At 39.8% G+C, this 25,701-nt stretch overlaps 1 protein-coding gene and 1 pseudogene across 1 annotated transcript in view; one reads left to right on the forward strand and one right to left on the reverse strand.

Annotated features, from left to right (window-relative positions):
• Positions 1–25,488, forward strand: part of Gm31255 (predicted gene, 31255) — a 44,382-nt gene extending 18,894 nt beyond the window's left edge. Inside the window, exons 2-4 of the mRNA XM_030254963.1 lie at positions 13,017–13,143; positions 13,386–13,446; positions 14,697–25,488. Of these exons, the coding sequence (XP_030110823.1) occupies positions 13,017–13,143; positions 13,386–13,446; positions 14,697–16,170 (1,662 nt within the window). The 3' untranslated portion in view covers positions 16,171–25,488. The remainder of the gene's footprint in view (positions 1–13,016; positions 13,144–13,385; positions 13,447–14,696) is intronic.
• On the reverse strand, positions 24,305–24,847 carry Gm31345 (predicted gene, 31345; annotated as a pseudogene).
• Positions 25,489–25,701: the final 213 nt, after the last annotated feature.

Here is a 25,701-nt window from a genome sequence, read left to right on the forward strand (position 1 = left end):
AATGTGCTAGTGTTAGGGGCTCTGAGAAACTGTCTTGAGAAATAACCCACACAATTACCTGGTATTCCTTGTGACTCTTGTGACTTTGCACTTCCTTGTGACTCTTAACTGGTATTTTTGGTATTTTCCAACAATGCCCTTCCCACCCCCTTGAGTTGTGGTTTCTTCCTTTAAATACCCCCTTACACAGCTACTCAGGGTGCCAAGGTCCTCACATTTTGGGTCTTTCACATGTAGTTATTTTCCTACTATTTTCCTACTAGCTCTCCTGGGTTTTTGTCCTGGGAGCTGGAAATTGTCATTTCAAGGTCTGTAAACGTTTTTGGCATTTTGTCAGGGATTGTGTTGAATTTGTAGATTACTTTTGTGAAGATTTGTGTTTTGACTGCATCAATCCTACCAATTCGTGAGCATTAGAAAGTTTCCCATCTTCTTAGGTCTACTTCAATTTTTTAAAATGATTTAACTTGTCATACAAATATTTCATATGCTTTTTTAAAAAATGACTTGCTTTTTTAATTTATTTTTTCCCAATTTTTTTATTAGGTATTTTCTTCATTTATATTTCAAATGCTATCCCGAAAGTCCCCTATACCCTCCCCCCATCCTGCTCCCCTACACACCCACCCACTCCCACTTCTTGGCTCTGGTATTCCCCTGTACCTGGGTCATATAACGTTTGCAAGACCAAGAGACCTCTCTTCCCAATGATGGCTGACTAGGCCATCTTCTGCTACATATGCAGCTAGAGACAGGAGCTCAGAGGTTACTGGTTAGTTCATATTGTTGTTCCACCTATAGCGTTGCAGAACCCTTCAGCTTTTTGGGAGACTTTCTCTATCTCCTCCATTGGGGGCCCTGTGTTCCATCCAATAGATGACTGAGGGCATCCACTTCTGTGTTTGCCAGGCATGGCATGGCCTCACAAGAGACAGCTATATCAGGGTCCTTTCAGTAAAACCTGACTGGCATATGCAATAGTGTCTGTTTTTGGTGGCTTATTATGGGATGGATCCCCGGGTGGGGCAGTTTCTGGATGGTCGATCCTCTCATCTCAGCTCCAAACTTTGTCTCTGTAACTCCTTCCATGGGTATTTTGTTCCCTATTCTAAGGAGGGACAAAGTAGCCACACTTTGATCTTCATCCTTGTTGAGTTTCATGTGTTTGCAAATTGTATCTTGGGTATTCTAAGTTTCTGGAATAATGTCCACTTATCAATGAGGGCATATCATGTGAGTTCTTTTGTGACTGGGTTACCTTACTCAGGATGATAACCTCCAGAACCATCCCTTTGCCTAGGAATTTCATAAATTAATTGTTTTTAAAAGCTGAGTAGTACTCCATTGTGTAAATGTACCACATTTTCTGTATCCATTCCTCTATTGAGGGACATCTGGGTTCTTTCGAACTTCTGGCTATTATAAATAAGGCTGCTATGAACATAATGGAACATGTGTTTGTATTACCAGTTGGGATATCTTCTGGATATATGCCAAGGAGAGATATTGCTGGATCTTCCGGTAGCACTATGCCCAATTTTCTGAGGAACCGCCAGACTGATTTCCAGAGTGGAGTACAAGCTTGAAATCAATGGAGGAGTGTTTCTCTTTCTTCATATCCTCGCCAGCATCTGCTGTCACATGAATTTTTGATCTTAGCCATTCTGACTGGTATGAGGTGGAATCTCAGGGTTGTTTTCATTTGCATTTCTCTGATAATTAAAGATGTTGAACATTTCAGGTGCTTCTTAGCCATTCGATATTCCTCAGTTGAGAATTCTTTGTTTAGCTCTGTGCCCCATTTTTTAATGGGGTTATTTGATATTCTGGAGCCCATCTTCATCAGTTCTGTATATATATTGGATATTAGTCCCCTATATGATTTTGGATTGGTAAAGAACCTTTTCCAATCTGTTGGTGGCCCTTTTGTCTTATTGACAGTGTCTTTTGCCTTACAGAAGCTTTGCAATTTTATGAGGTCCCATTTGTCAATTCTCGATCTTACAGCACAAGCCACTGCTGTTCTATTCAGGAATTTTTCCCCTGTGCCCATATCTTCGAGGCTTTTCCCCTCTTTCTCCTCTATAAGTTTCATTGTCTCTGGTTTTATGTGGAGTTCCTTGATCCACTTAGATTTGACCTTAGTACAAGGAGATAGGAATGGATCAATTCACATTCTTCTACATGATAATCGCCAGTTGTGCCAGCACCATTTGTTGAAAATGCTGTCTTTTTTACACTGGATGGTTTTAGCTCCCTTGTCAAGGATCAAGTTTCCATAGCTGTGTGGGTTCATTTCTGGGTCTTCAATTCTGTTCCATTGGTCTACTTGTCTGTCACTGTACCAGCACCATGCAGTTTTTATCACAATTGCTCTGTAGTACAGCTTTAGGTCAGGCTGGTGAGTCCACCAGAGGTTCTTTTATCATTGAGAAGAGTTTTTGCTATCTTATGTTTTTTTGTTATCCCAGATGAATTTGCAAATTGCCCTTTCTAACTCGGTGAAAAATTGAGTTGGAATTTTGATGAGGATTTCATTGAACCTGTAGATTGCTTTCAGCAAGATAGCTGTTTTGACTCTATTAGTCCTGCCAATTCATGAGTAGTGGAGATCTTTCCATCTTCTGAGATCTACTTCGAATTCTTCAAAGACGTGAAGTTCTTATCATATATATCTTTCACTTCCTTAGTTAGAGTCGCACCAAGGTATTTTATATTATTTGTGACTATTGTGAAGGGTGTTGTTTCCCTAATTTCTTCCTCAGCCTGTTTATCCTTTGTGTAGAGAAAGGCCACTGATTTGTTTGAGTTAATTTTATTTAAATATTTATTTATTTATTTTTATTATATACACTGTAGCTGTCTTCAGACACTCCAGAAGAGGGCATCAGATCTCATTACGGATGGTTGTGAGCCACCATGTGGTTGCTGGGATTTGAACTCAGGACCTTTGGAAGAGCAGTCGGCGCTCCTAACCGCTGAGCCATCTCACCAGCCCCCTTGAGTTAATTTTATATCCAGTTACTTCACTGAAGCTATCTATCAGGTTTAAGAGTTCCCTGGTGGAATTTTTAGGATCACTTATATATACTATTATATCACCTGCAAATAGTGGTATTTTGACTTCTTTCTTTCCCATTTGTATCCCCTTGACCTCCTTTTATTGTCTAATTGCTCTGACTAGGACTTTGAGTACTATATTGAATAGGTAGGGAGAGAGTGGGCAGCCTGGTCTAGTCCCGGATTTTAGTGGGATTGCTTCAAGTTTCTCTCCATTTAGTTTGATATTTGCTACTGGTTTGCTGTATATTGTTTTTACTATGTTTAGGTATGTGCTTTGTATTCCTGAGCTTTCTAAGACTTTTATTATGGAATGTTGGATTTTTTCAAATATTTTCTCAGCATCTAAGGAGTTGATCTTGTGGTTTTTGTCTTTGAGTTTTTTTATATAGTGGATTATGTTGATGTATTACTGTATATTAAACCATCCCTGCATCCCTGGAATGAAGCCTACTTGATCAGGATGGATGATCATTTTGATGTGTTCTTGGATTCAGTTAGCAAGAATTTTATTGAGTATTTTTGCATTGCTATTCATAAGGGAAATTGGTCTGAATTTCTCTTTCTTTGTAGGGTCTTTCTGTGGTTTAGATGTGAGCATAATTGTGGCTTCATATAATGAATTTGGTAAAGTACCTTCTATTTTTATTTGGTGGAATAGTTTGAGGAGAATTGAAATTAGGTCTTCTTTGGAGGTCTGATAGAACTGTGTACTAAACCCATATGTTCCTGGGCTTTTTTTGGTTGTTGTTGGAAGACTATTAATAACTACTTTTATTTCTTTAGGGGATATGGGCCTTTTTATATCATAAATCTGATCCTGATTTAATTTTGGTACCTGGTATCTGTCTAGAAATTTATCCATTTCATCCAGGTTTTCCAGTTTTGTTGAGTATAGCCTTTTGTAATAGGATCTGATGATGTTTTGGATTTTCTCAGGTTCTGTTGTTATGTCTCACTTTTCATTTCTGATTTTATTAATTAGGATACTGCCCCTGTGCCCTCTAGTGAGTCTGGCTAAGGGTTTTTCTATCTTGTTGATTTTCTCAACGAATCAGCTCCTGGTTTGGTGGATTCTTTGAATAGTTCTTTTTGTTTCCACTTGCTTGATTTCAGCCCTGAGTTTGATTATTTCCTGCAAGCTACTGCTCTTGGGTGAATTTGCTTCTCTTTTTTCTAGAGCTTTTAGGTGTGCTGTCAAGCTGCTAGTGTATGCTCTCTGTAGTTTCTTTTTGGAGGCACTCAGAGCTATGAGTTTTCCTCTTAGGACTGCCATCATTGTGTCCCATAAGTTTCAGTATGTTGTGGCTTCATTTTTATTATACCCTAAAAAGTCTTTAATTTCTTTATTTTTTCCTTGGCCAAGGTATCATTGAGTAGAGTGTTGTTCAGCTTCCACATCAACTTTGGTTTTCTTTTATTTATATTGTTATTAAAGATCAGCCTTAGTCCATGGTGATCTGATAGGGTGCATGGGATAATTTCAATATTTTTGTATCTGTTGATCAATTTTGGAGAGGTACCATGAGGTGCTGAGAAGAAGGTATATCCTTTAGTTTTCAGATAAAATGTTCTGTAGATATATGTTAAATCTGTTTCCTTCATAATTCTGTTAGTTTCAATGTGTCTCTGTTTAGCTTATCTTTCCCAGTCCATTGATGATGTGTGGTGCTGAAGTCTCCCACTATTATTGTGTGAGGTGAAATGTGTGCTTTGAGCTTTACTAAGGTTTCTTTAATGAATGTGGCAGCCCTTGCATTTGGAGCATAGATATTCAGAATTGAGAGTTCATCTTGGAAATTTTACCTTTGATGAGTATGAAGTGCCCCTTCTTGTCTTGTTTGATAACTTTGGATTGGAAGTGAATTTTATTGGATGTTAGAATGGCTACTCCAGCTTGTTTCTTGATAACATTTGCTTGGAAAATTGTTTTCTATCCTTTCTCTCTGAGGTAGTTGTCTGTCTTTTTCCCTGAGCTGGGTTTCCTGTAAGCAGTAAAATGTTGGGTCCTGTTTGTGTAGCCAATCTGTTAGTCTGTGTCTTTTTATTGGGGAGTTGAGTCCATTGACATTAAGAGATATTAAGGAAAAGTAATTGTTGCTTCCTGTTATTTTTGTTGTTAGAGTTGGGATTCTTTTCTTGCGGCTGTCTTCTTTTAGATTTGCTGAAGGATTACTTTCTTGCTTTTTCTAGGACGTAATTTCCCTCCTTGTGTTGGTGTTTTCCCTTTACTATCCTTTGAAGGGCTGGATTTGTGGAAAAATCTTGCCCGAGCTAGTATCTCGCCGGCAAGAATTCACTTGGACAACCGGATCCTTCTATGGCAAAGCTTTTATTGCTTCAACATAAGGAAGACCCCGAACCCAGAAAATGGTGCTGCTTATATAGCCCGCAGCGTGACGTTTCAGCACCTGATGTGGCGTGACAGCACCTGATTAGTTGCTCGCCCATCACCCCAGTACTACGCCCTGAGATGGGCAGTGACTGGGCGTGAATTCACTCTTGCACTTGCGCATAAGGCTTGTTTACTAGTTAGGCGCAGAGGAAGCCAGCACCATCTTATAATGGCGATTGCTCATGGCACAGCTCTCCACAGAAAAATACTATGTGATTTGGTTTTGCCATGGAATACTTTGGCTTCTCCATCTATGGTAATTGAGGATGTTTCTTTGTGTAATAGCCTGGGCTGTGTTCTCTTAGGGTCTGTATAACATCTGTTCAGGATCTTCTGGCCTTCATAGTCTCTGGTAAAAAGTCTGGTGTAATTCTAATAGGTCTGCCTTTATATGTTACTTGACCATTTTCCCTTACTGCTTTTAATATTCTATCTTTATTTAGTGTATTTGTTGTTATTATTATTATGTGTCGGGAGGAATTTCTCTTCTGGTCCAGTCTATTGGGAGTTCTGTAGGCTTTTTGTATGTTCATGGGCATCTCTTTCTTTAGGTTAGGGAAGTTTATTTCTATAATTGTGTTGAAGATATTTACTGCCCCTTTAAGTTGAAAATCTTCATTCTCCTCTACTCCTTTTATCTGTAGGTTTGGTCTTTTCATTGTGTCATGGATTTCCTGGATGTTTTGAGTTAGGAGTTTTTTGCATTTTACATTTTCTTTGATGGTTGTGTCAATGTTCTCTATGGAATCTTCTGCACCTGAGATTCTCTTTTCCATCTCTTGTGTTCTGTTGCTGATGCTCGCATCTGTGTTTCCCGATTTCTTTCCTAGGGTTTCTATCTCCAGAGTTGTCTCCCTTTGGGTTTTCTTTATTGTTTCTACTTCTATTTTTAGATCTTGGATGGTTTTGTTCAATTCCATCACCTGTTTGGTTGTTTTCCTGTAATTCTTTAAGGGATTTTTGTGTTTCTTCTTTAAGGACTTCTATCTGTTTAGCAGTGTTTTCTTGTAATTGTTTTAGAGATTTTTTTCCTTCCTCTTCAAGACCTTCTAACTGTTTAGCCGTGTTCTCCTACATTTAATTGAGTTACTAATGTTCTTCTTAAAATCCTCTACCAGCATCCTGAGATATGATTTTAAATCCTAATCTTGGTTTTCGGGTGTGTTGGGATATCCAGGACTCGCTGTGGTGGGAGTGCTGGATTCTGATGATGCTGAGTAGTCTTGGTTTCTGCTAGTAAGGTTCCTATGTTTGCCTTTCTCCATCTGGTAATCTCTGGAGATAGTTGTTCTAGCTGTCTCTGGCTGAAGCTTTTTCCTCCTGTGATTCTGTTAGCCTCTGTCAGCACTCCTGGGAGTCCAACTCTCTCCTGAGTCTCAGTGGTAAGAGCACTCTCTACAGGCAAGCTCTCCTCTTGCAGGGAAGGATGCATAGAGGTCTGGAGGTCAGCTATGCCTCCTGGCTGAAGATGAAGTCCCAAAAGGGGTCCTGTCCGAGAAGCTATGTTCCTTCTGCAGCCAGCACGCTCTCCTGTGCAGACTGGTTTCTGAGGGACCCGGGATACAAATGTCGTTCTCACCTGGTCTCCTAGTCAGAGCCCTCCCTGGAAGCCCGTTCTATACTGACAGGGAAAGTGCGCAGAGGTCTGGAGGTCAGCTATGCCTCCTGGCTGAAGATGAAGGCCCAAAAGGGACCCTGTCCTAGAAGCTATGTGGATTTTCCATCCCAAGTGCTCTCCTGAGCAGACTGGCATATAAGTTCGTAATATGTATCTCTGGGTGCCATAGAACTGATCACATAGACCAGGCCATCCAACTCAATGAGATATGTTGCTTCTGTCTACCTAGTGCTGGGATTAAATGCCTGAGCCAGTCTAACCAGCATGCTCATTTTGCTTTTGTTTTTGTTTTTATTTTAAGTTGAATTTTATCTTTTTAACTTATTCACTTTACCTCCTGCTTACTGCCCCTCCCCACACTCCCACCCCACGTAACCCCCTCGTACAATCCTTCCCCCATGCCCTCATCCCATTCTCCTCTGACACGATGGGGGCCCTTTTGGTTATCCTCCAACTCTGGCACCTAAAATCACTGCTAGGATACACACTTCCTCTTGCACTGAGACCAGACAAGGTAGCACAACTCGAAGAACCAATCCTATATTTAGGCAACATCCTTTTGGATATGTTCTTTTCGAGTTGTTCGGGACCCGCATGATGGCCAAGCTGTACCTCTACTACAAATGAGCTGGGAGGCCTACATCCAGCCCATGTATGTTTTTTACTTGAGCGTTTAGACAAAGAGAACAATAAGAGTTCATGGACTCAGTTGGCCTTCCTATAGAGTTCCTGTCTCCTGGGAGGACTGTAATACTGGCTCCTATTCTTCCAATAGAATCCCCAAACTTCATCTACTGTTTGGCTGTGGGTATCTGTCTCTGTACAAACCAGCCCCAGGGTGGAGCCACTCAGAGGACAGCATGCTCCTGACTGTAAGCATAACAGAGTACTAGTAATAGTGTTAGGGACTGGTGCTTACCCATGAGATGTGTCGCAATTTGGGCTGGTAATTGTTAGGCTATTCCGTCAGTCTCTCCTCCATTCATCATGCATACATTTATTTTAGACAGGGTAAATTTTGAAATTTTTGTGGCTTGGATGGTGTCTCTACTGCCCCACTGGGGTTCCTGCCTGGCACCAGGAAGTATCCTCTGCATGATCAATATCCCCATTGTAGTGAGTTACAGATGAGGCCATCCCCGTTGATTCTTGAGAGCTTGTCTTACACCAGGTTTCTGTCTCTTTCTGGAGATGCTCCACCACCTCTTCACCCCCATGAGTTTTAGATTTCTATTCATAGTCATGGCCATCTAGTCATCTCTCCTTTACTTCCTCAAACCTGATCCTGTGCTGACTGTTCCCTTACCATCCTCTGACAATCCAATGCCCCTCCCTCCATCTGTCTGATTATGACTCCTATATTCCCACTCAGTGAGATTCAAAATCCTCACTTGGGCTTGCTTTCTTAGTTATTAACTTTTGGTTCTGTGTGATATAGCTTGGTAATTGTATTTTATGGCTAATATTTATGTATAAGTGAGTACGTACTATCAAAGGTCAATTTGATACTGTGTTCCCTTGGTAAGGATGATATTCTCAAGTGTCCTCCATTTTATTTTTATATTTTCTTCTTTCTTGTTAAAATATCATTGGATTCATTTATTTTTCTTTTTTGTTACATTAAGCACATTAATTATATTTAGTATTTTGATAAATAATACATAAAAATTTGTTTAACTCTTATGTTCATATCCTTTCAAATCCTAAAAATATCATTAATGAATGTTTAATATTATTCACAACTGAGGATTCTAAATCTAATGTTGAATACAAAATTGTTTAAAAACATATACAATATTTTGTGGGAATAAGAACAGTAAAAGGCAGGGCAGTGGTGGTGCACATCTTTAATCCCAGCACTTGGGAGGCAGAGGCAGGTGGATTTCTGAGTTCCAGGCCATCCTGGTCTATAATGTGAGTTCCAGGACAGCCAGGGCTATGCAGAGAAACCCTGTCTCAAAAACAAACAAACAAACAAACAAACAGAAAGAGAGAGAGAGAGAATAGTAAAAGAGCGTAAAATATTAAAAATGAATCATTAAGAAATATTTTCTAAAGCCCTTATATGATTCCATCTGTTTTAATAGATGATTATTTAAAATATATTATATATCTGTGTACGTAATGTAACAATCAGTTTACTTATAAAACATTATTAGTGTTTCTAGGACAGAAATTATCTTATCAGTTAGTATATTTTAAATTTTTCAATGCAATCCCCATCAAAATTCCAACTCAGTTTTTCACCAAGTTAGAAAGGGCAAATTGCAAATTCATCTGGAATAACAAAAAAACCTAAGATAGCAAAAACTCTTCTCAATGATAAAAGAATCTCTGGTGGACTCACCAGCCTGACCTAAAGCTGTACTACAGAACAATTGTGATAAAAACTGCATGGTACTGGTACAGTGACAGACAGGTAGATCAATGGAACAGAATTGAAGACCCAGAAATGAACCCACACAGCTATGGAAACTTGATCCTTGACAAGGGAGCTAAAACCATCCAGTGTAAAAAAGACAGCATTTTCAACAAATGGTGCTGGCACAACTGGCGATTATCATGTAGAAGAATGTGAATTGATCCATTCCTATCTCCTTGTACTAAGGTCAAATCTAAGTGGATCAAGGAACTCCACATAAAACCAGAGACAATGAAACTTATAGAGGAGAAGAGGGGAAAAGCCTCGAAGATATGGGCACAGGGGAAAAATTCCTGAATAGAACAGCAGTGGCTTGTGCTGTAAGATCGAGAATTGACAAATGGGACCTCATAAAATTGCAAAGCTTCTGTAATGCAAAAGACACTGTCAATAAGTCAAAAAGGCCACCAACAGATTGGGAAAGGATCTTTACCTATTCTATATCATATAGGGGACTAATATCCAATATATATAAAGAACTCAAGAATGTGGACTCCAGAATATCAAATAACCCCATTAAAAAATGGGGCTCAGAGCTAAACAAAGAATTCTCACCTGAGGAATACCGAATGGCTGAGAAGCACCTGAAAAAAATGTTCAGCATCCTTAATCATCAGGGAAATGCAAATGAAAACAACCCTGAGATTCTACCTCACACCAGTCAGAATAGCTAAGATCAAAAATTCAGGTGACAGCAGATTCTGGCGAGGATGTGGAGAAAGAAGAACACTCCTCCATTGTTGGTGGGATTGCAAGCTTATACAACCACTCTGGAAATCAGTCTGGCTGTTACTCAGAAAATTGGACATAGTAATACTGGAGAATCCAGCAATACCACTCCTGAGCATATATCCAGAAGATGTTCCAATCGGAAAGAAGGACACATACTCCACTATGTTCATAGCAGCCTTATTTATAATACCCAGAATCTGGAAAGAACCCAGATGTCCCTCAACAGAGGAATGGATACAGAAATGTGGTATATTTACACAATGGAATATTACTCAGCTATTAAAAAGAATGAATTTATGAAATTCCTAGGCAAATGGATGGACCTGGGGGGCATCATCCTGAGTAAGGTAACCCAATCACAAAAGAACTCACATGATATGTACTCTTTGATAAGTGGAGATTAGCCCAGAAACTTAGAATACCCAAGATACAAGATACAATTTGCAAACCACATGAAACTCAAGAAGAACGAAGACCAAAGTGTGGACACTTTGCTCCTTCTTAGAATTGGGAACAAAACACCCATGGAAGGAGTTACAGAGACAAAGTTTGGAGATGAGACAAAAGGATGGACCATCTAGAGACTGCCATACCCTGGGATCCATCCCATAATCAGCCTCCAAATGCTGACACCATTGCATACACTAGCAAGATTTTGCTCAAAGGACCCAGATACAGATGTCTCTTGTGAGGCTATGCCACGGTCTAGCAAACACAGAAGTGGATGCTCACAGTCAGCTATTGGATTGATCACAGGGCCCCCAATGGATGATCTAGAGAAAGTACCCAAGTAGCTAAAGTGGTCTGCAACCCTATAGGTGCAACAACAAAATGAACTAACCAGCACACACCCCCCCCCCCCTCAGCTCGAGTCTCTAGCTGCATATGTATCAGAAGATGGCCTATTCGGCCATCATTTGGAAGAGAGCCCCATTGGTCTTGCAAAGTTTATTTGCTTCAGTACAGGGGAACGCCAGGGCCAAAAAGTGGGAATCGTTGGGTAGGGGAGTGGGGGGGCTATGCGGGGATTTTGGGATAGCATTGGAAATGTAAATGAAGAAAATAACTAATAAATTTAAAACATGAGCTGAAAAAAATCAAAAAAGGAAAAACTCTTTGAAGTTAAACATTAAGAAAATGCTAATTGGAAGCACAGTGAGAAATATTATCAATGGTATTTTTATGATGTTTGTAGAATGTGATTTTAATACTTTCAAATGTTAAAACTCAACAAACTGAATAGTTATTTTAAGGTATATTTTGTTGTTATATCTCCTTTTTTATTCCTTATTTTGTTAATTTGGATACTGTCTCTTTGCCCCCTGGTTAGTCTGGCTTAGATTTTATCTATCTTGTTGATTTTCTCAAAGAACCAGATACTGGTTTTGATGATTCCTTAAATAGTTCCTTTTGATTCTGATTTTTTTTTTTTTTATTTCAGAACTGAGTTTGATTATTTCCTGCAGGCTACTCTTCTTGGTTGCATTTGCTTCTTTTTGTTCTAGAACTCTCAGTTGTACTGTGAAGCTGCTAGTGTAAGCTCTCTCCAGTTTCTTTTTGGAGGCACTTAGAGTTGTGAGTTTCCCTCTGTCTTAGTTAGGGTTTTACTGCTGTGAATAGACACCATGACCAAGGCAAGTCTTATAAAAAACAACATTTAATTGGCGCTAGCTTACAGGTTCAGAGGTTCAGTCCATTATCATCAAGGTGGAAGCATGGCAGCATCCAGGCTGTCATGGTGCAGGCAGAGCTGAGAGTTCTGTCTTCATCCAAAGGTGGCTAGTGGAAGACTGACTTCCAGGCAACTAGGGTGAGGATCTTATGCCCACACCCACAGTAACATACCCATTCCAACCAGGTCACACCTATTCCTACAAGGCTACACCTCCAGATGGTGCCACTCCCTGGTCCAAGGATATACAAGCCATCACACCCTCTTAGCATCACTCTCATTTTTTCCCATAAGTTTTTGTATGATGTGTCTTCATTTTCATTAAATTCTCAAAAGCCTTTAATTTTTTTTCTTTATTTCTTCCTTGACTAAGTAATCATTGAGTAGAGTTGTTAAGCTTCCATGTGCATGGGAGTTTTTCTTTGCTTTTGTTGGTATTTAAGACCAGCCTTAGTCAGTGGTGATCTGATAGGGTTCATGGGATGATTTCAGTCTTCTTGTATCTGTTGAGGCCTGTTTTGTGACTGATTATATGGTCAGTTTTGGAGAAGGTACCGTGAGGTGCTGAGAAGATGGTATATTCTTTTGCTTTAGGATGAAATGTTTGGTTCATGACTTCTGGTAGTTTCACTCTGTCTCTGTTTAGTTTTTGTTTCCGTGATCTGTGTATTGCTGAAAGTGGGGTGTTGAGGTCTCCAACTATTATTGTGTGAGGTGCAATGTGCGCTATGAGGTTTAGTAAAGTTTCTCTTATGAAAGTGGTTGCCCTTGTATTTGGAGCATAGATGTTCAGAATTGAGAGTTCCTTGCTTTTTGTAGTTTGTAATTATTCATAGACTCTATGGTGTCTACTTAGTGTTGTTGAACTGTTTGCTTGTCTCTTTATATCTGTTAATTGGTACTCTTCTTGCAAATGCATGTCCCATTCAAAAGGTGAGGAAATGCGAGATGTGAACCTCATAATTCAGTTTCTGTCTGAAATGACGTTGAGATTACATTATAACTTCTGTGTTAGGATGGAGGAAAAGGGAGTTAATTTGAATACATTGTTAATGAAATATATGTCCAATATGTGCGCACCATGCTTTCTATTATAAACATGTATGGGATGTTCTAGAATGCAGTGACATATGAGGATGTGCATGTGAACTTTACTCGGGAAGAATGGGCTTTGCTGGATCCTTCCCAGAAGAGTCTCTACAAGGATGTGATGCTGGAGACCTACAGGACCCTCAGAGCTATAGGTAAGACTGTTCATGTGGTTTTCCTTTACAAGTTAGAGGGAAACTGTTTCCTTAGATTTGAATGTGTGTTTGTCTTTTTGCTTGCTTCTTTTGTTGTTGATGATGCTCTTCTATAATTTAAGTTGAGAAGGAAGAATGAGGTGAACGAATCAGACATGGTTCTAAGGTTCACTGAAGATAGTATGTTAAACTTTGCGTCAATTCCAGTAATATGTCATACATTTTCTGGTACTATGTTTTAGGCAATTATTGGGATGACCACAGTAATGAAGAAAATTCTCAAACTTCTAGAGGAAGTAGAAGGTAATTTTTATTTACGTGCTGATCCAAATGTGCCTCAGAATAAATCTTCATGTGTTCTTGAAATTTTAGTTCAAGGCAACAGTGTATGTAAATAAGCATAGCTTTAAAGATACTGAGTATTAAATTCTCACAAATGCATTTACCCCTATGTCATGTACTCTATTTCAGTTGGCAGGGCATTTTTCAGTATAGAATACCGCCTTAACAGATAGAACTATTTCAAGCACAGCCCCATTGGCACTAAAATGCAGACCTGCCACTCGGTTTACTCTTATACTTCTTAGATATTGCAAAAAAGTATACACTTTGATAGTATGATGTGTATATATCCAAAAACTTCTCATAAACAAATAGTTCACATAACACATATGTAACTCATGTACTTGTAAAAAGGTGCTTAAGTTTTGTGATAGTGGAAGTTTATAAGGCTTGAGAAAGTTAAATAGAAAGCTTAGTAGAAATACCTCACATGTCTCTGGAGAATAAAAATTCAAAATTTGTGAGTGTAATGTTTTTACATTTTATTTGTTTTTGTACATTTCATAGGTATATTATAAGGCACCTATCTGTCTATCTGTCTCTATCTTATATAAAGGATTCAGGCCCCTTTTACTAAAGATATTGACAGAAACACTGAGTGTCTTTTTCTCCAAGGACATTTAGAAAATATGTTGTTATCACCCCTTAGAGTATATTTGTTGAACTAGGTATGATTTTATAGTTAGTTGATTTTCCAACTTCATTGGGAGTAAATCAACAAACTCACACTACAAAAGATTCTTAGGAATATTAGTAATGTAGAAATTTTCTGCTTTTTACTGTTTCACTGTCCAAATATAATATGGCTTAATCTGCAGGAAAATTTATGAATGCAGTCATTGTTGTAAAGCTCTGAGTGCTTGCAGGTTTTGTTAAATATGTGAAAAAGCCGATATAAGAAAAGATTGCTATGAATGTGAGCCATGATATAAATGCTTTTAGAATCACAATTATCTTCAAATATTTAATGGAACCCATAATGAGAGAAAACACCATGGATATAAACAAAGTGATGAATCTTCATTATATCTGATTTCTATTTCCATTTAGAAAACACTGTAAATTAATTCATACATATAAAAATATTCATTACAATAATACATGGTGTAAACCTTTCTAAAATGCCAATTGCATCTACAGGTATAAAAGAATTTATAATGTAGAGAAAATTGCTAAACATATGCAAATGCTAACAATTTTGTATGTCATAGGCATCTTCAAACGGAAGACAGAACTCACACTGGAGAGAAAACCTATGAAAGTGTGCAATGTAATGAAGTGCTTTCGAGTCACAATCATCCTCAGATATATAAAGGAATGCTTACTGGAGCCTTTGTACTTTATACTGGTCTTCAAATGCATAGAAGAACACAAATCCGGGATAAACCCTGTGACTGTAACACACTTGGTAAAGCCTGTGCATGCCACAGCCATCTGCAAAGCCATAAAAGAACACATACTAGAGGGAAGCCCTACAAATGTGACCACTGTGGTAAAGCCTTTGCATATCATGGTGATCTTCAAAGGCATGAAAGAACACATACTGGAGAGAAGCCCTATGACTGTAAAGAATGTGGTAAAGCCTTTTCATGTCACAGTGGTCTTCAACAGCATAAAAGAACACATACTGGAGAGAAGCCCTATGAATGTAACCTCTGTGGTAAAGCCTTTGCTCGTCAAAGCAATCTTCAAAGGCATGAAAGGACACATACTGGAGAGAAGCCAAATGAATGTAACCACTGTGGTAAAGCCTTTTCACAATACAGTGGTCTTTTGAGACATAAAAGAACACATACTGGAGAGAAGCCCTATGAATGTAACCACTGTGGTAAAGCCTTTGTTTGTCAAAGCAATCTTCAAAGCCATGAAAGGACACATACTGGAGAGAAGCCCTATGAATGTAACCAATGTGGCAAAGCCTTTGCTCGTCACAGCAATCTTCAAAGTCATGAAAGGACACATACTGGAGAGAAGCCCTATGAATGTAACCAATGTGGTAAAGCCTTTTCACAATACAGTGGTCTTTTGATACATAAAAGAACACATACTGGAGAGAAGCCCTATGAATGTAACCACTGTGGTAAAGCCTTTGCTTGTCAAAGCAATCTTCAAAATCATGAAAGGACACATACTGGAGAGAAGCCCTATGAATGTAACCAATGTGGTAAAGCCTTTTCACAATACAGTAGTCTTTTGAGACATAAAAGAACACATACTGGAGAGAAGCCCTATGAATGTAACCACTGTGGTAAAGCCTTTGCTTGTCAAAGCCGTCTTCACAGTCATGAAAGGACATATACTGGAGAGAAGCCCTATGAATGTAACCACTGTGGTAAAGCCTTTGCTTGTCAAAGCCGTCTTCACAGTCATGAAAGGACATATACTGGAGAGAAGCCCTATGAATGTAACCAATGTGGTAAAGCCTTTACTTATCACAGCCATCTTCAAGGGCATGAAAGTACACATACTGGAGAGAAGCCCTATGAATGTAAACAATGTGATAAAACCTTTGCTTGTCATAGTGGTCTTCAAAGGCATGAAAAGACACATACTGGAGAGAAGCCCTATGAATGTAACCAATGTGGTAAAGCCTTTTCACGATTCAGAAATCTTTCGAATCATAAAAGAACACATACTGGCGAGAAGCCCTATGAATGTGACCAATGTGGTAAAGCCTTTTCATAGAAGAATTGTCTTCAGATTCATAAAATAGCACATACTAGAGAGAATCCCTTTGAGTGTAGCCTTAGCTTGTCATAGCCATCTTCAAAGCCATAAAAGAACACATACTGGAGAGAAGCCCTATGAATGTAACCACTGTGGTAAAGCCTTTTCTTGTCATAGCCATCTTCAAAGCCATAAAAGAACACATACTGGAGAGAAGCCCTATGAATGTAACCACTGTGGTAAAGCCTTTTCTTGTCATAGCCATCTCAAAGCCATAAAAGAACACATACTGGAGAGAAACCTTATTCGTGTAACTACTGTGGCAAAACATTTGTAGAAAACACTAATCTCCAAAAGCATAAAAAAACCCTACACTGAAAAGACTCTCTATGTATGTAACCAATGTGATAAAGCCTTTGCTCATCACAGCTGTCTTCAAATCCATGGAAAGACACATAGAGGAAATAAACACTATGCATGTACCCAGTGTCGTAAAGTGTTTTCACATAACAGTAATCTTCCATACCATAAAAGACACATACTGAATAGAAGCCCTATGAATGTAACCAATGTAGTAAAACCTATTCACAGAAGAGTTTTCTTCAGTGTCATAAAAGAACACATCGTGGAGAGAAGCTCTATGAATGTAACCAATGTTGTAAAGCCTTTGCTCAACACAGCCATCCTCAAAGCAATAACCGGACACATACTGGAGAGAAACACGATTCATGTAACCAATGTGTTAAAGTGTTTTCACATAACAGTTATCTTCAGAGTTACTAAAGAACACATTACTTGACAGAAGTCCCATGGATGTAAACAACGTGGTAAAGCCTTTGCACATGTCGTCTTCAAGGGCATTAAAAACCTAGATTGCAGTGAACTCTTATGAATGTAGTCAACTTGATTAAGACTTTGCATATCAGAGTCTCCTCCTTTTGCATGAAAAGAATCATTTAGCACAGTGATATTGTGTGTTTGTGTGTTTGTGTGTGTGTGTGTGTGTGTTTATGCTTGTAACTCTTTTGTCTACTCATCCCATACTCTTTCTCTAGTTAATTACTTGCCTATCTTTGATATGAGGATTTGTTGTTTTTTTATTGTCATATGTTATGTCTTGTTTAGTTGATATCCACAAGAGGCTGCCCTGCTATTTTTCGAAGAGGATGGTTGAGGAGTGGATCTTGGGACCATGGTAGGTTTGGAATGTCATGGAGAAGTGAAGGGGAGGGAAAACAACCCAGGAATGAAACCTTCAGCCTATAAAGTTTCCTGCTTGCAAGGTGTACTGTGTCAATACTAGCACAGAACTTGTGGTAGTAACCAAATATAGTGGTTTAATTGGATGCACATGAAACAAGAAGGAGCCTGTAACTGACACTGGTTGATCAGAAACTAGAAGCAAGATAAGCAAGAATCATACTTTAGAACCAAACATTACTACCCGTTGTCCATCAACTCTTTCCCTACAAAAAACATGGTGATGTTCTGCTCTTTTCATAGTTTTGTGACTTGTCCAACTGTCATTAATGTCTGCCTTCAGTAGGGCATGGGAGTAATATAAATGACTCACAATTAAACAGTAGAAGCTAGGTTTCCAGTCTCTATTGTTTTCTTTGTCTATAAGCTTGGGGAACTGCTGAGAAGAGGGGGAGAAAGAATTGTGGAAACCAGAGGTTTTCAAAGGCACAAGGAAAGCACAGGCAACATAATTACCTGACTTGGATTCCTGGAGTTTCCCAGATATTGAGGCACAATTTTGGAGCCTGTACAGGTCTACACTAGGTACACTGCATATATGGTGTTGTTCCTGGATGGTGGTTTTGTTTGTGGGAGGTGTTGAGGAATACTGAGAGTAGGACTGAAAGTTTCTTTTACTCTTTTGCCTGCTCTTAGTACTCCTGTCCTCAAGTGTTGAAATAAGGGTTTGTGCTTGTTCTAGTTTTATCTAATCTTGTGTTTCATTACTGTGTCTGGTAGACCTAGTTTTTCCTGTGGTACATGTAAGACAGTCATTCTTGGAAAGAGTTGAGTTGGGGAGGAATTGGGAGTGCTAGAAAGAGGGATATTTCCAGTTGGAACAGATTGCATTAGATAAGAATAAATAATAATAAGAAGAGGGGATATAGGCAAAAAAATTAGAGACAAAAGGTTTTAAAGCTTACAGCAGATAAAGTTTAGATATAAGAAATTTGAGTATCATTTGTATGTGCTTACATGAGTGGCTCCCATATGAAATAACTTGTAAATCTAGTGTGCAAGTCTTTAACCTTTACTTGAGCTGTGATTAGGATAAGTGTTTTGTAGGAAGAAAGTGTGGTTTTAGGATCTTCTGATTCCAAGGCAGAAGAGATAGTCACACCAGGACCACAGGAGCATGAAGGAAGAGACAAAGAAGACACCTGTGAGAAGTAGGTGAGGTAAGGGGAGAAGTAAAAGTTAAGGGTGATCTAAAGAATATCCCTGGCTTCCAAATGGAGCGAAGAGGGAACAGAGTAGCAAAATACAGGGCCCTCCACCCAGTGATGGTTCCCATATCCTAGAAGCCTCGGGGGTTGGGGTCACTGAGAATTTATGGTACATAGCAGGCAATTTGCAATGAGAAATGAGGAGCACAGGGTTGCAATACTTAGGCCAGGTGCTAGTGAAGATAGATCAGGTAGCTCTGAAGAGGAGGAGGCAAGGATATGGTCACTTGTCCAAGAGGGCAGAATCAAGATGGATGGCTACACATCCTAGATGGAAGGAAGTTGAAGCCCCATGAATTAGCTCAACAAAAGATTTCAGAAATATAAATGTCCTGGTGTCTAGAATTTATATCTAGGGCAGCCCCAAGAAGAATAAGAGACCTGAAGGAGAGAAGTGTCTCAAGTCACAGACTAGAGTCATCTCTATTCATGTTAAGTGGGCAGGACTAGAAGGCATCCTTGTACACCAGTGTGACTTTTGTAATACTAGTAAGGAAAATAGGAACTTCTGAATTGACACTTCACACTAGAGGAGGAGAGACTAGCAGTCAGAACAGCTAGAGCAGATGTCTATTAAAAAGATGGAGTAGAAGAAGTCTCTGGGAAAGAAGAGGTTTCCAACACAGGGAGACAAGTTAACTGTCTTAGATGTCCCTTTGTTCCTGCCCACATATATTGTAGCAGGATCCAGAAGCCAGAGAGACTCAGAGTTGCTTGATGTGTTCCCAAGAGGTGGAACAGGCTTCAGGAACCAGTGAGGTGTTTATACTATAAATGACCAGAATTGAACTGTTAGAACAGGGCGAGAAGAGGCACACTCTCTTGGAGTCAAACTAGTTGACTGAGAGAAGCCAGCCACCTACACACCTCAGGCAAGTCATATGAGAAAGTTGTTTCAGAGAGACTGAGTCCCTTGCATGGGAAGTCCTGTATGCTCTCCCTCTGGTGTTGGTACCAGATGAATGAAAAGGAGGGCATGACCACTCGTAGGCAAGTTTGAGAAGAATGTTTTATTGAAGGGATGAGCAATAGCACAACTATGTGCATCTGGAAACATCCGAGCCTCAGCTGTGCAGAGTACACTTGGACTTGAGTTTATCATTGAAGGAGTTACAACTGAAAGAACCTAGTGGGGAAACCCCCACTCAATTCCTGATTCGGTGTGCACCCAAGAATCACGAACAGACGACCATCTTGATGTAAAAACAGGAGGTAGATTAATGGCAGAGCTCCAGGTTGAAATGTATCTCATGCAGGAGACAGTGGTTTCGACCATTTAATGTCGGAGCTCCGGGTCGAAATGTATCTCACGTAGGAGATAGTGGTTTCGACCTTTGGTGGAGACATAATGGTGGAGATCTGGGTCGAAACGTATCTCAGGAGACAGTGGTTTCAACCACGAGGCTTGGAGCTAGGGGTATTTATAGAAAAGGGCTGGGGTTGGGGGAGGAATTGGCGAGGTTTCACATGATTGGTCCATTTAAACATCAGCAGACTGTTAACTTTTAACTTAGGTCAGAAGGGCAGGAGATAGGGAGGCACCAGGCCAGTCGGCATGTCGTTCTCTTTATTTGTCTTTATCTTTATGGCCAAGTAGCCTCAGGAATATCTTAAAGACGGGCCTGCCCGGGCATGTCCTGGCCTGTTTCGCTGTGTTCTCAGCCCCAGGTTTCAAAACTCACAAACAACTCTTTGGGCTATTTGACATAAATTACATGAATCACAGGTCTCAAGTTTTATATCCTTTCACAACTAAATTGATGAGTGGGGAGAAAGAGTATGAGAAGCAAGTTCTATGGGAACCCACAGGTTTTACAGAAAAAGGGAAGTTATGGGTAGGGCAGCAAATGTCAGTGACAAAAACAAGTTTAGGGAAGTGGTGGATATGAGAGGTGCTCAGAAGAGACAGGATTTTATTACAGGTAATAGCAGCCAGCACCTGCTTTTGATATGTTAAATAAATAAGCCATTTGTCCCGAGTTTCTCTGTGATTTCACAGCATACATATAAATGAGTAAGTGTTTGAGTATTTCAGTCTATTTCATGGTATGTGTGTTAACCAGTCCTATGTTGTTTTCTGTGCAATTGCTTAAATGATATCTCTGCCTTCAGTGACAATGCTGTGCTCCTTTGGGAAATCATCAGAGTGCTGTAGTATATATCATGAACCTAATTTATCACTGATTTTAACTGCTTACATTCTACTTCTTAATTCTGTAGCCTTACATTATTACCTGTTTGTATTTTATATCTATGGAATTTTGCTTACATGTAGACCTGTGAACTGCAAGCCAGAGGACGTTTCAGATCAACTAGAACTAGTATTGCAGAATGTCATGAATCCCCCTTTGAGCGTGCCTACTATAACTGAGCCAGTGCCCTGTGGAGAAGCAGTAATTGCTGTTATGCTCTGAGCCACCACTCCAGAGTCATAGAACATACGTTAGATTCAAGAAGAATTACCTTGAAATAATGTAGAATATTGATATTTTTAGATACATGTGCCAACATTGCACATATTCACACTGTGCTCTGGGCCCTCCAAAGCTGTTCATTTTGTAATGATGACTGTGTAAATGAGTGCTATTAATTCTTACTAATTTCTTGATGACTTAGACATTTTACTAGGGTTGTTTTTGTAATGTAGTTGGAAAAAGTATCTGTCATCCATAAATGACGAAACTGTTTATCCCTTGTTCTTCAGGGAACAGTGCTTGACTGCACAGTTTCTAATACACCTTTGGTATCAATTTTGAAATAAGTCATTTAGACATAGATTTAATCTTGCTGTACTTTTATTAGATTAGTAATACCAACAATATTTCTCTCAATATTTGTTTGTCAAAAGGTGTCATTGTATTTGTTGGTTGATCACATTAGAGGGATTTCAAATTACTTTTTTTAGGTTCTGCATTCTCATTGTGAATATTAATTTTTTTTCCTGTTTACTTACATTAGTGTCACCATGTGTCTCAGACAGTAAAAAAAATCTCACCCAGGCAGTGGTGGTATATGTCTTTAATCCCAGCACTTGGGAGGCACAGGCAGGCGGATTTCTGAGTTCGAGGTCAGCCTGGTCTACAAAGTGAGTTCCAGGACAGCCAGGGCTATGTAGAGAAACCCTGTCTTGAAAAAACGAAAAAACAAAGACATAAACAAACAAACAAAAAAGACAATAAAAAAGTCTTTTAAAAAGTTAATCCAGTTTGCCATTCATTGAAGATTAATACAGCCCTCATGCCAGATTCCTTAAACATGCAAATACGTGTTCTACATTTGCAAATTAACTTTCCCATTAAGTCTCTCAAATACACTGTGAACAGAAGTTGTATGTTTCAATGAGAAGTATTGCTTTGGTTTGTGTGTGTCTGTGTGTGCATATAAAATGCCCTATCGGGATATTTTTCCTGCCATGAAAGAAACATATCTTAGTATGTTGTATAGGAAATCTCTGTTTATTCTAATGCTTTTAAAATGAAAACAATTTTTAATAAAATTAGTGTATATTGATTTAATCTTACAATAACTTTACTTTCTCCATCTTTTTTATTGATATGATTTGGATATATAACTTATAAGAAAATATACTGATATGTTATATCTTTTATGGATACACAAAATAAAAAAATAATAATACAAATTGTCAGTTTGAATCGATGACAAGAAATCCTGTATGTAGAGAGAATTTGTCTTTCTGGTGTGGCCTGGCCTCTTTCTAATACAACTTCCTTACCAGTTTCTGGTCAGGAGGGACATGGATGGGAAAGGGAAAGCAGAGGAGACCATCCACAGACTTCCTTATCATAGATTGTCCTCTCAAGACCAAGAAATCTGCTCTTTCAGGAGTTGTGACTTGCTACATGCTAAGAGATACAAAGGAATGGAGAGTCCCAGGGATGGAGAGGCAAGGGCAGCAATTGTAGCTGAGGAAGAGTTCTTAGCAGCAGCTCCTTTCCTAACCAGTGTGAGGCCCACTGCATGCTGCTGTGCCCCCACTGCTAACAAAGGCTCAGTCTGTCACCTGTGCTGCTGGGGACATCCTGTAGCTGACCAGTTGTGGCTGTCTTGTAAGTCTTAGTACAGGATCAGACAGAAATTCACTGACTCTTCCTTGAAACTCTTGATCTCCTCTGGACCCAGGTCTAGAATTCCATGCTTCTCTTCTTGTGCATGAATGTCTCCTGTGTCAGCAAAATGCTGTCAAAGTTTTCTTCTATAATTTTGTTGAAGATATTTAGTGGCCCTTTAAGTTGGGCAAATATTCACTCTCTTCTATACCTATTCTCCTTAGAATTGGTCTTTCATTGTGTCCTGGATTTCCTGGGTGTTTTGGGTTAGGAACCTTTTCCTTTTTGCATTTTCTTTGACTGTTCTATCACTGTTTTCTATGTTTTCTTCTGCCCCTGAGATTCTTTCTCTCTTCTATCTCTTTTTTTTCTGCTGGTGATGCTTGCATCTATGGCTCCTGATCTCTTTCCTAGGTTTTCTAACTCCAGTGTTTACTCCCTTTGTCATTTCTTAATGTTTGTATTTCCATTTGTCGATCTTGGATGGTTTTGTTCATTTCCTTCACCTGTGTAGTTGTGTGTCCCTGTAGTTCTTTAAGGGATATTTGTGTTTCCACTTTAAGGCCCTTTAGCTGTTTACATGTGTTTTCATGTATTTCTTTAAGGGTGTTATTTATGTCCTTCTAAAAGTCCTCTCCCATCTTCATGAGATGTAACTTTAGATCTGAATCTTGCTTTTTCAGGTGTGAAGGTGTATCCAGGACTTCCTGTGCTGGGAGAATTGGGTTCTGATGATGCCAAATGACCCTGGTTTTGTTGAATATGTTCTTAAGCTTGCCTCCTGCCTTTTGATTATTTCTAGTGTTTCCTGCATGGCTATATCTGCCTGGAGCCTGTTCTACTTGTGATCTTGGTTGTGGTAGAACTCCTCAGAGTTCGGCTATCTCTGGCCTCCTGTGATCCTGAGACCCTGGGTCTGTCAATGCTCCTGGGAGTCTAGCTGCCTCTGGGACCCTGAGATCCTGGTGTGACCAAGCTCCTGGGATCCTGGGATCCCTTGTTCCTGAGCATGCAAGCTCCTGGGAGTGGAGCTTCTTCGTGGTGTTGTGGGACTGGCTGCAGATTTTGCATCCAAGCTCTGTTTTGGGCACCTCTGACCCTATTATCCTGGGCATGTTAGAGCACCTGGGAGTGGAGCTTCCTGTTAGTGTGTGGGGCTGGCTTCGGAGTTTGCGCCCAACATCTGCTCAGGGCACCAACCCAGACATGAAGGAACCTGCTTCACTCGTCTGGCAGAGTTCCTTGGTGCTAGGGTTCCATTAGTCACAGTTTCTCCTGGTGTTAGGGCAGATGTTGTGTCCTCCTCACCTCTGATCCTGTGATCCTGGGAATGTTAGAACAACTGAGAGGGGATCTTCCTGTGGGTGTTGTGGGACTGGCTACAGAGTTCGAGCCCTAGATGTTCTCAGGGCATCACCCCAGCCCAGAAGGCACCTCTGCTACTGCTCAGGTGGAGCTTCTGGGTGCCTGGGTCCCCCTGATACCCAAAATCAGTGCTCTTAATCACTGAGTCATCTCTCTAGCCCTGGTGAAGAGCTCTTTTTGAACCAGATCATTAGACTCTCATTGGGAGGCTTCTGGGAAAGACATCTGCCTTTAGCTTGTATAATGATTATCCTTTTTAAAAAAATTTTATTTATTAGTTATGAAAACGACAGTTTTGTTTACTTTATCAAACCATACTAATATTCTTTCAAGGACAAACATACAGCCAAGGATGCTTAGTGAGAGAATCTTATTTTTACAAAAGAGACTTCCCAAGGTGCTCTCCAGTGATGCTTCTTATCATTATTATGGGGATCTAGGAAACATTCATCCCTCAAGCTACCAGAAATGCCACAAACCCCCATTTGAATCATTTTAATATTACACTCGTGAAGGTGATGTTTCCTGCATAGCCGCCCATGTAACTGCAAGCCTCATTGAGATCCTATGGATCCCTCAGCCCTCAGGCAGCAAGCTTCTTCCACATTGTTTATAATGGCTTTCCTCCAATTTTTTGTGGTCTGTAATCTGGGAGTTCCATTTTGCCATGGCCATGGCCAAGTTCATGTCCATGTCCATGTCCATGTCCGTACCCAGCATCCATGTCTTACATCGATGTGAACACCTGGGACACTCAATATTTAACCTTCCAGCTGGAGCCAACTGGAAACTGACAAATCAATTACCTATGTGCAGTTATTACAGCTTAAGATATTAGAAGTTCTTAGTTCCTGGGTAGGAACTTTTGACAGTTGTTTAAGAAGATGTGATTCCAAACTATCCACTGAATGTTTGTAATTATTCTCATGGACAAATGTTACAGACAGCATTAGCCAGAGAGGTTGCCTGTGCTGTCAACTGTGGTGAATGCAGAGACTCATGTCTGCTCACAGTATAAGGCTACAGAACACCCAACTGCTTAACTCCAAACCACAAACCTATAGGACCCTCTACAGCTCAGTGCATTATGGAATATAGGGAGAAAGGGTGCAGGGGCCAGAAAATGAGACGAAGCAATGGAAATGCAATATTGTGCTCATGCACAGCCAAGGAAACCATGGTCTGTCTCTCAGCTCCGCAGCTCTCTGCACAAGAGTGGAGACCTCACCAGCACAGTAAGGAACAGTGAGGGGCTCAGTGGGCCCACCCCCCATTCTATTGAACTTTTGGCTACTGGCAGATCTTTGGACAGAGGTCAGCATGGATTGGACTCAAGTGGAAAGACTGAATCCCAGGATCTCGCAGACAACCTCTTTTAAACTCTGTGGGTCACAAGACAAGACCAAAGATGTGACTGTAAGAAAGATCCTTGTAAAGAAGAATATTTGAGGGGATTGTAAGGGAAATGAGAGAGGAGGGATGTAGGGGAAATCACAGAAATACATTATACATGTGTCTTAGTTAGAGTTTTACTGCTGTGAACAGACACCATGACCAGGGCTACTTTTAAAAGGCCAGCATTTAATTGGGGCGGGCTTACAAGTGCATAGGTTATCTGTTATCATCAAGGCAGGAACATGTCACTATCC

The sequence above is a fragment of the Mus musculus genome, chromosome 5 (assembly GCF_000001635.26).
Source record: "Mus musculus strain C57BL/6J chromosome 5, GRCm38.p6 C57BL/6J".
Classification (NCBI taxonomy): domain Eukaryota; kingdom Metazoa; phylum Chordata; class Mammalia; order Rodentia; family Muridae; genus Mus; species Mus musculus.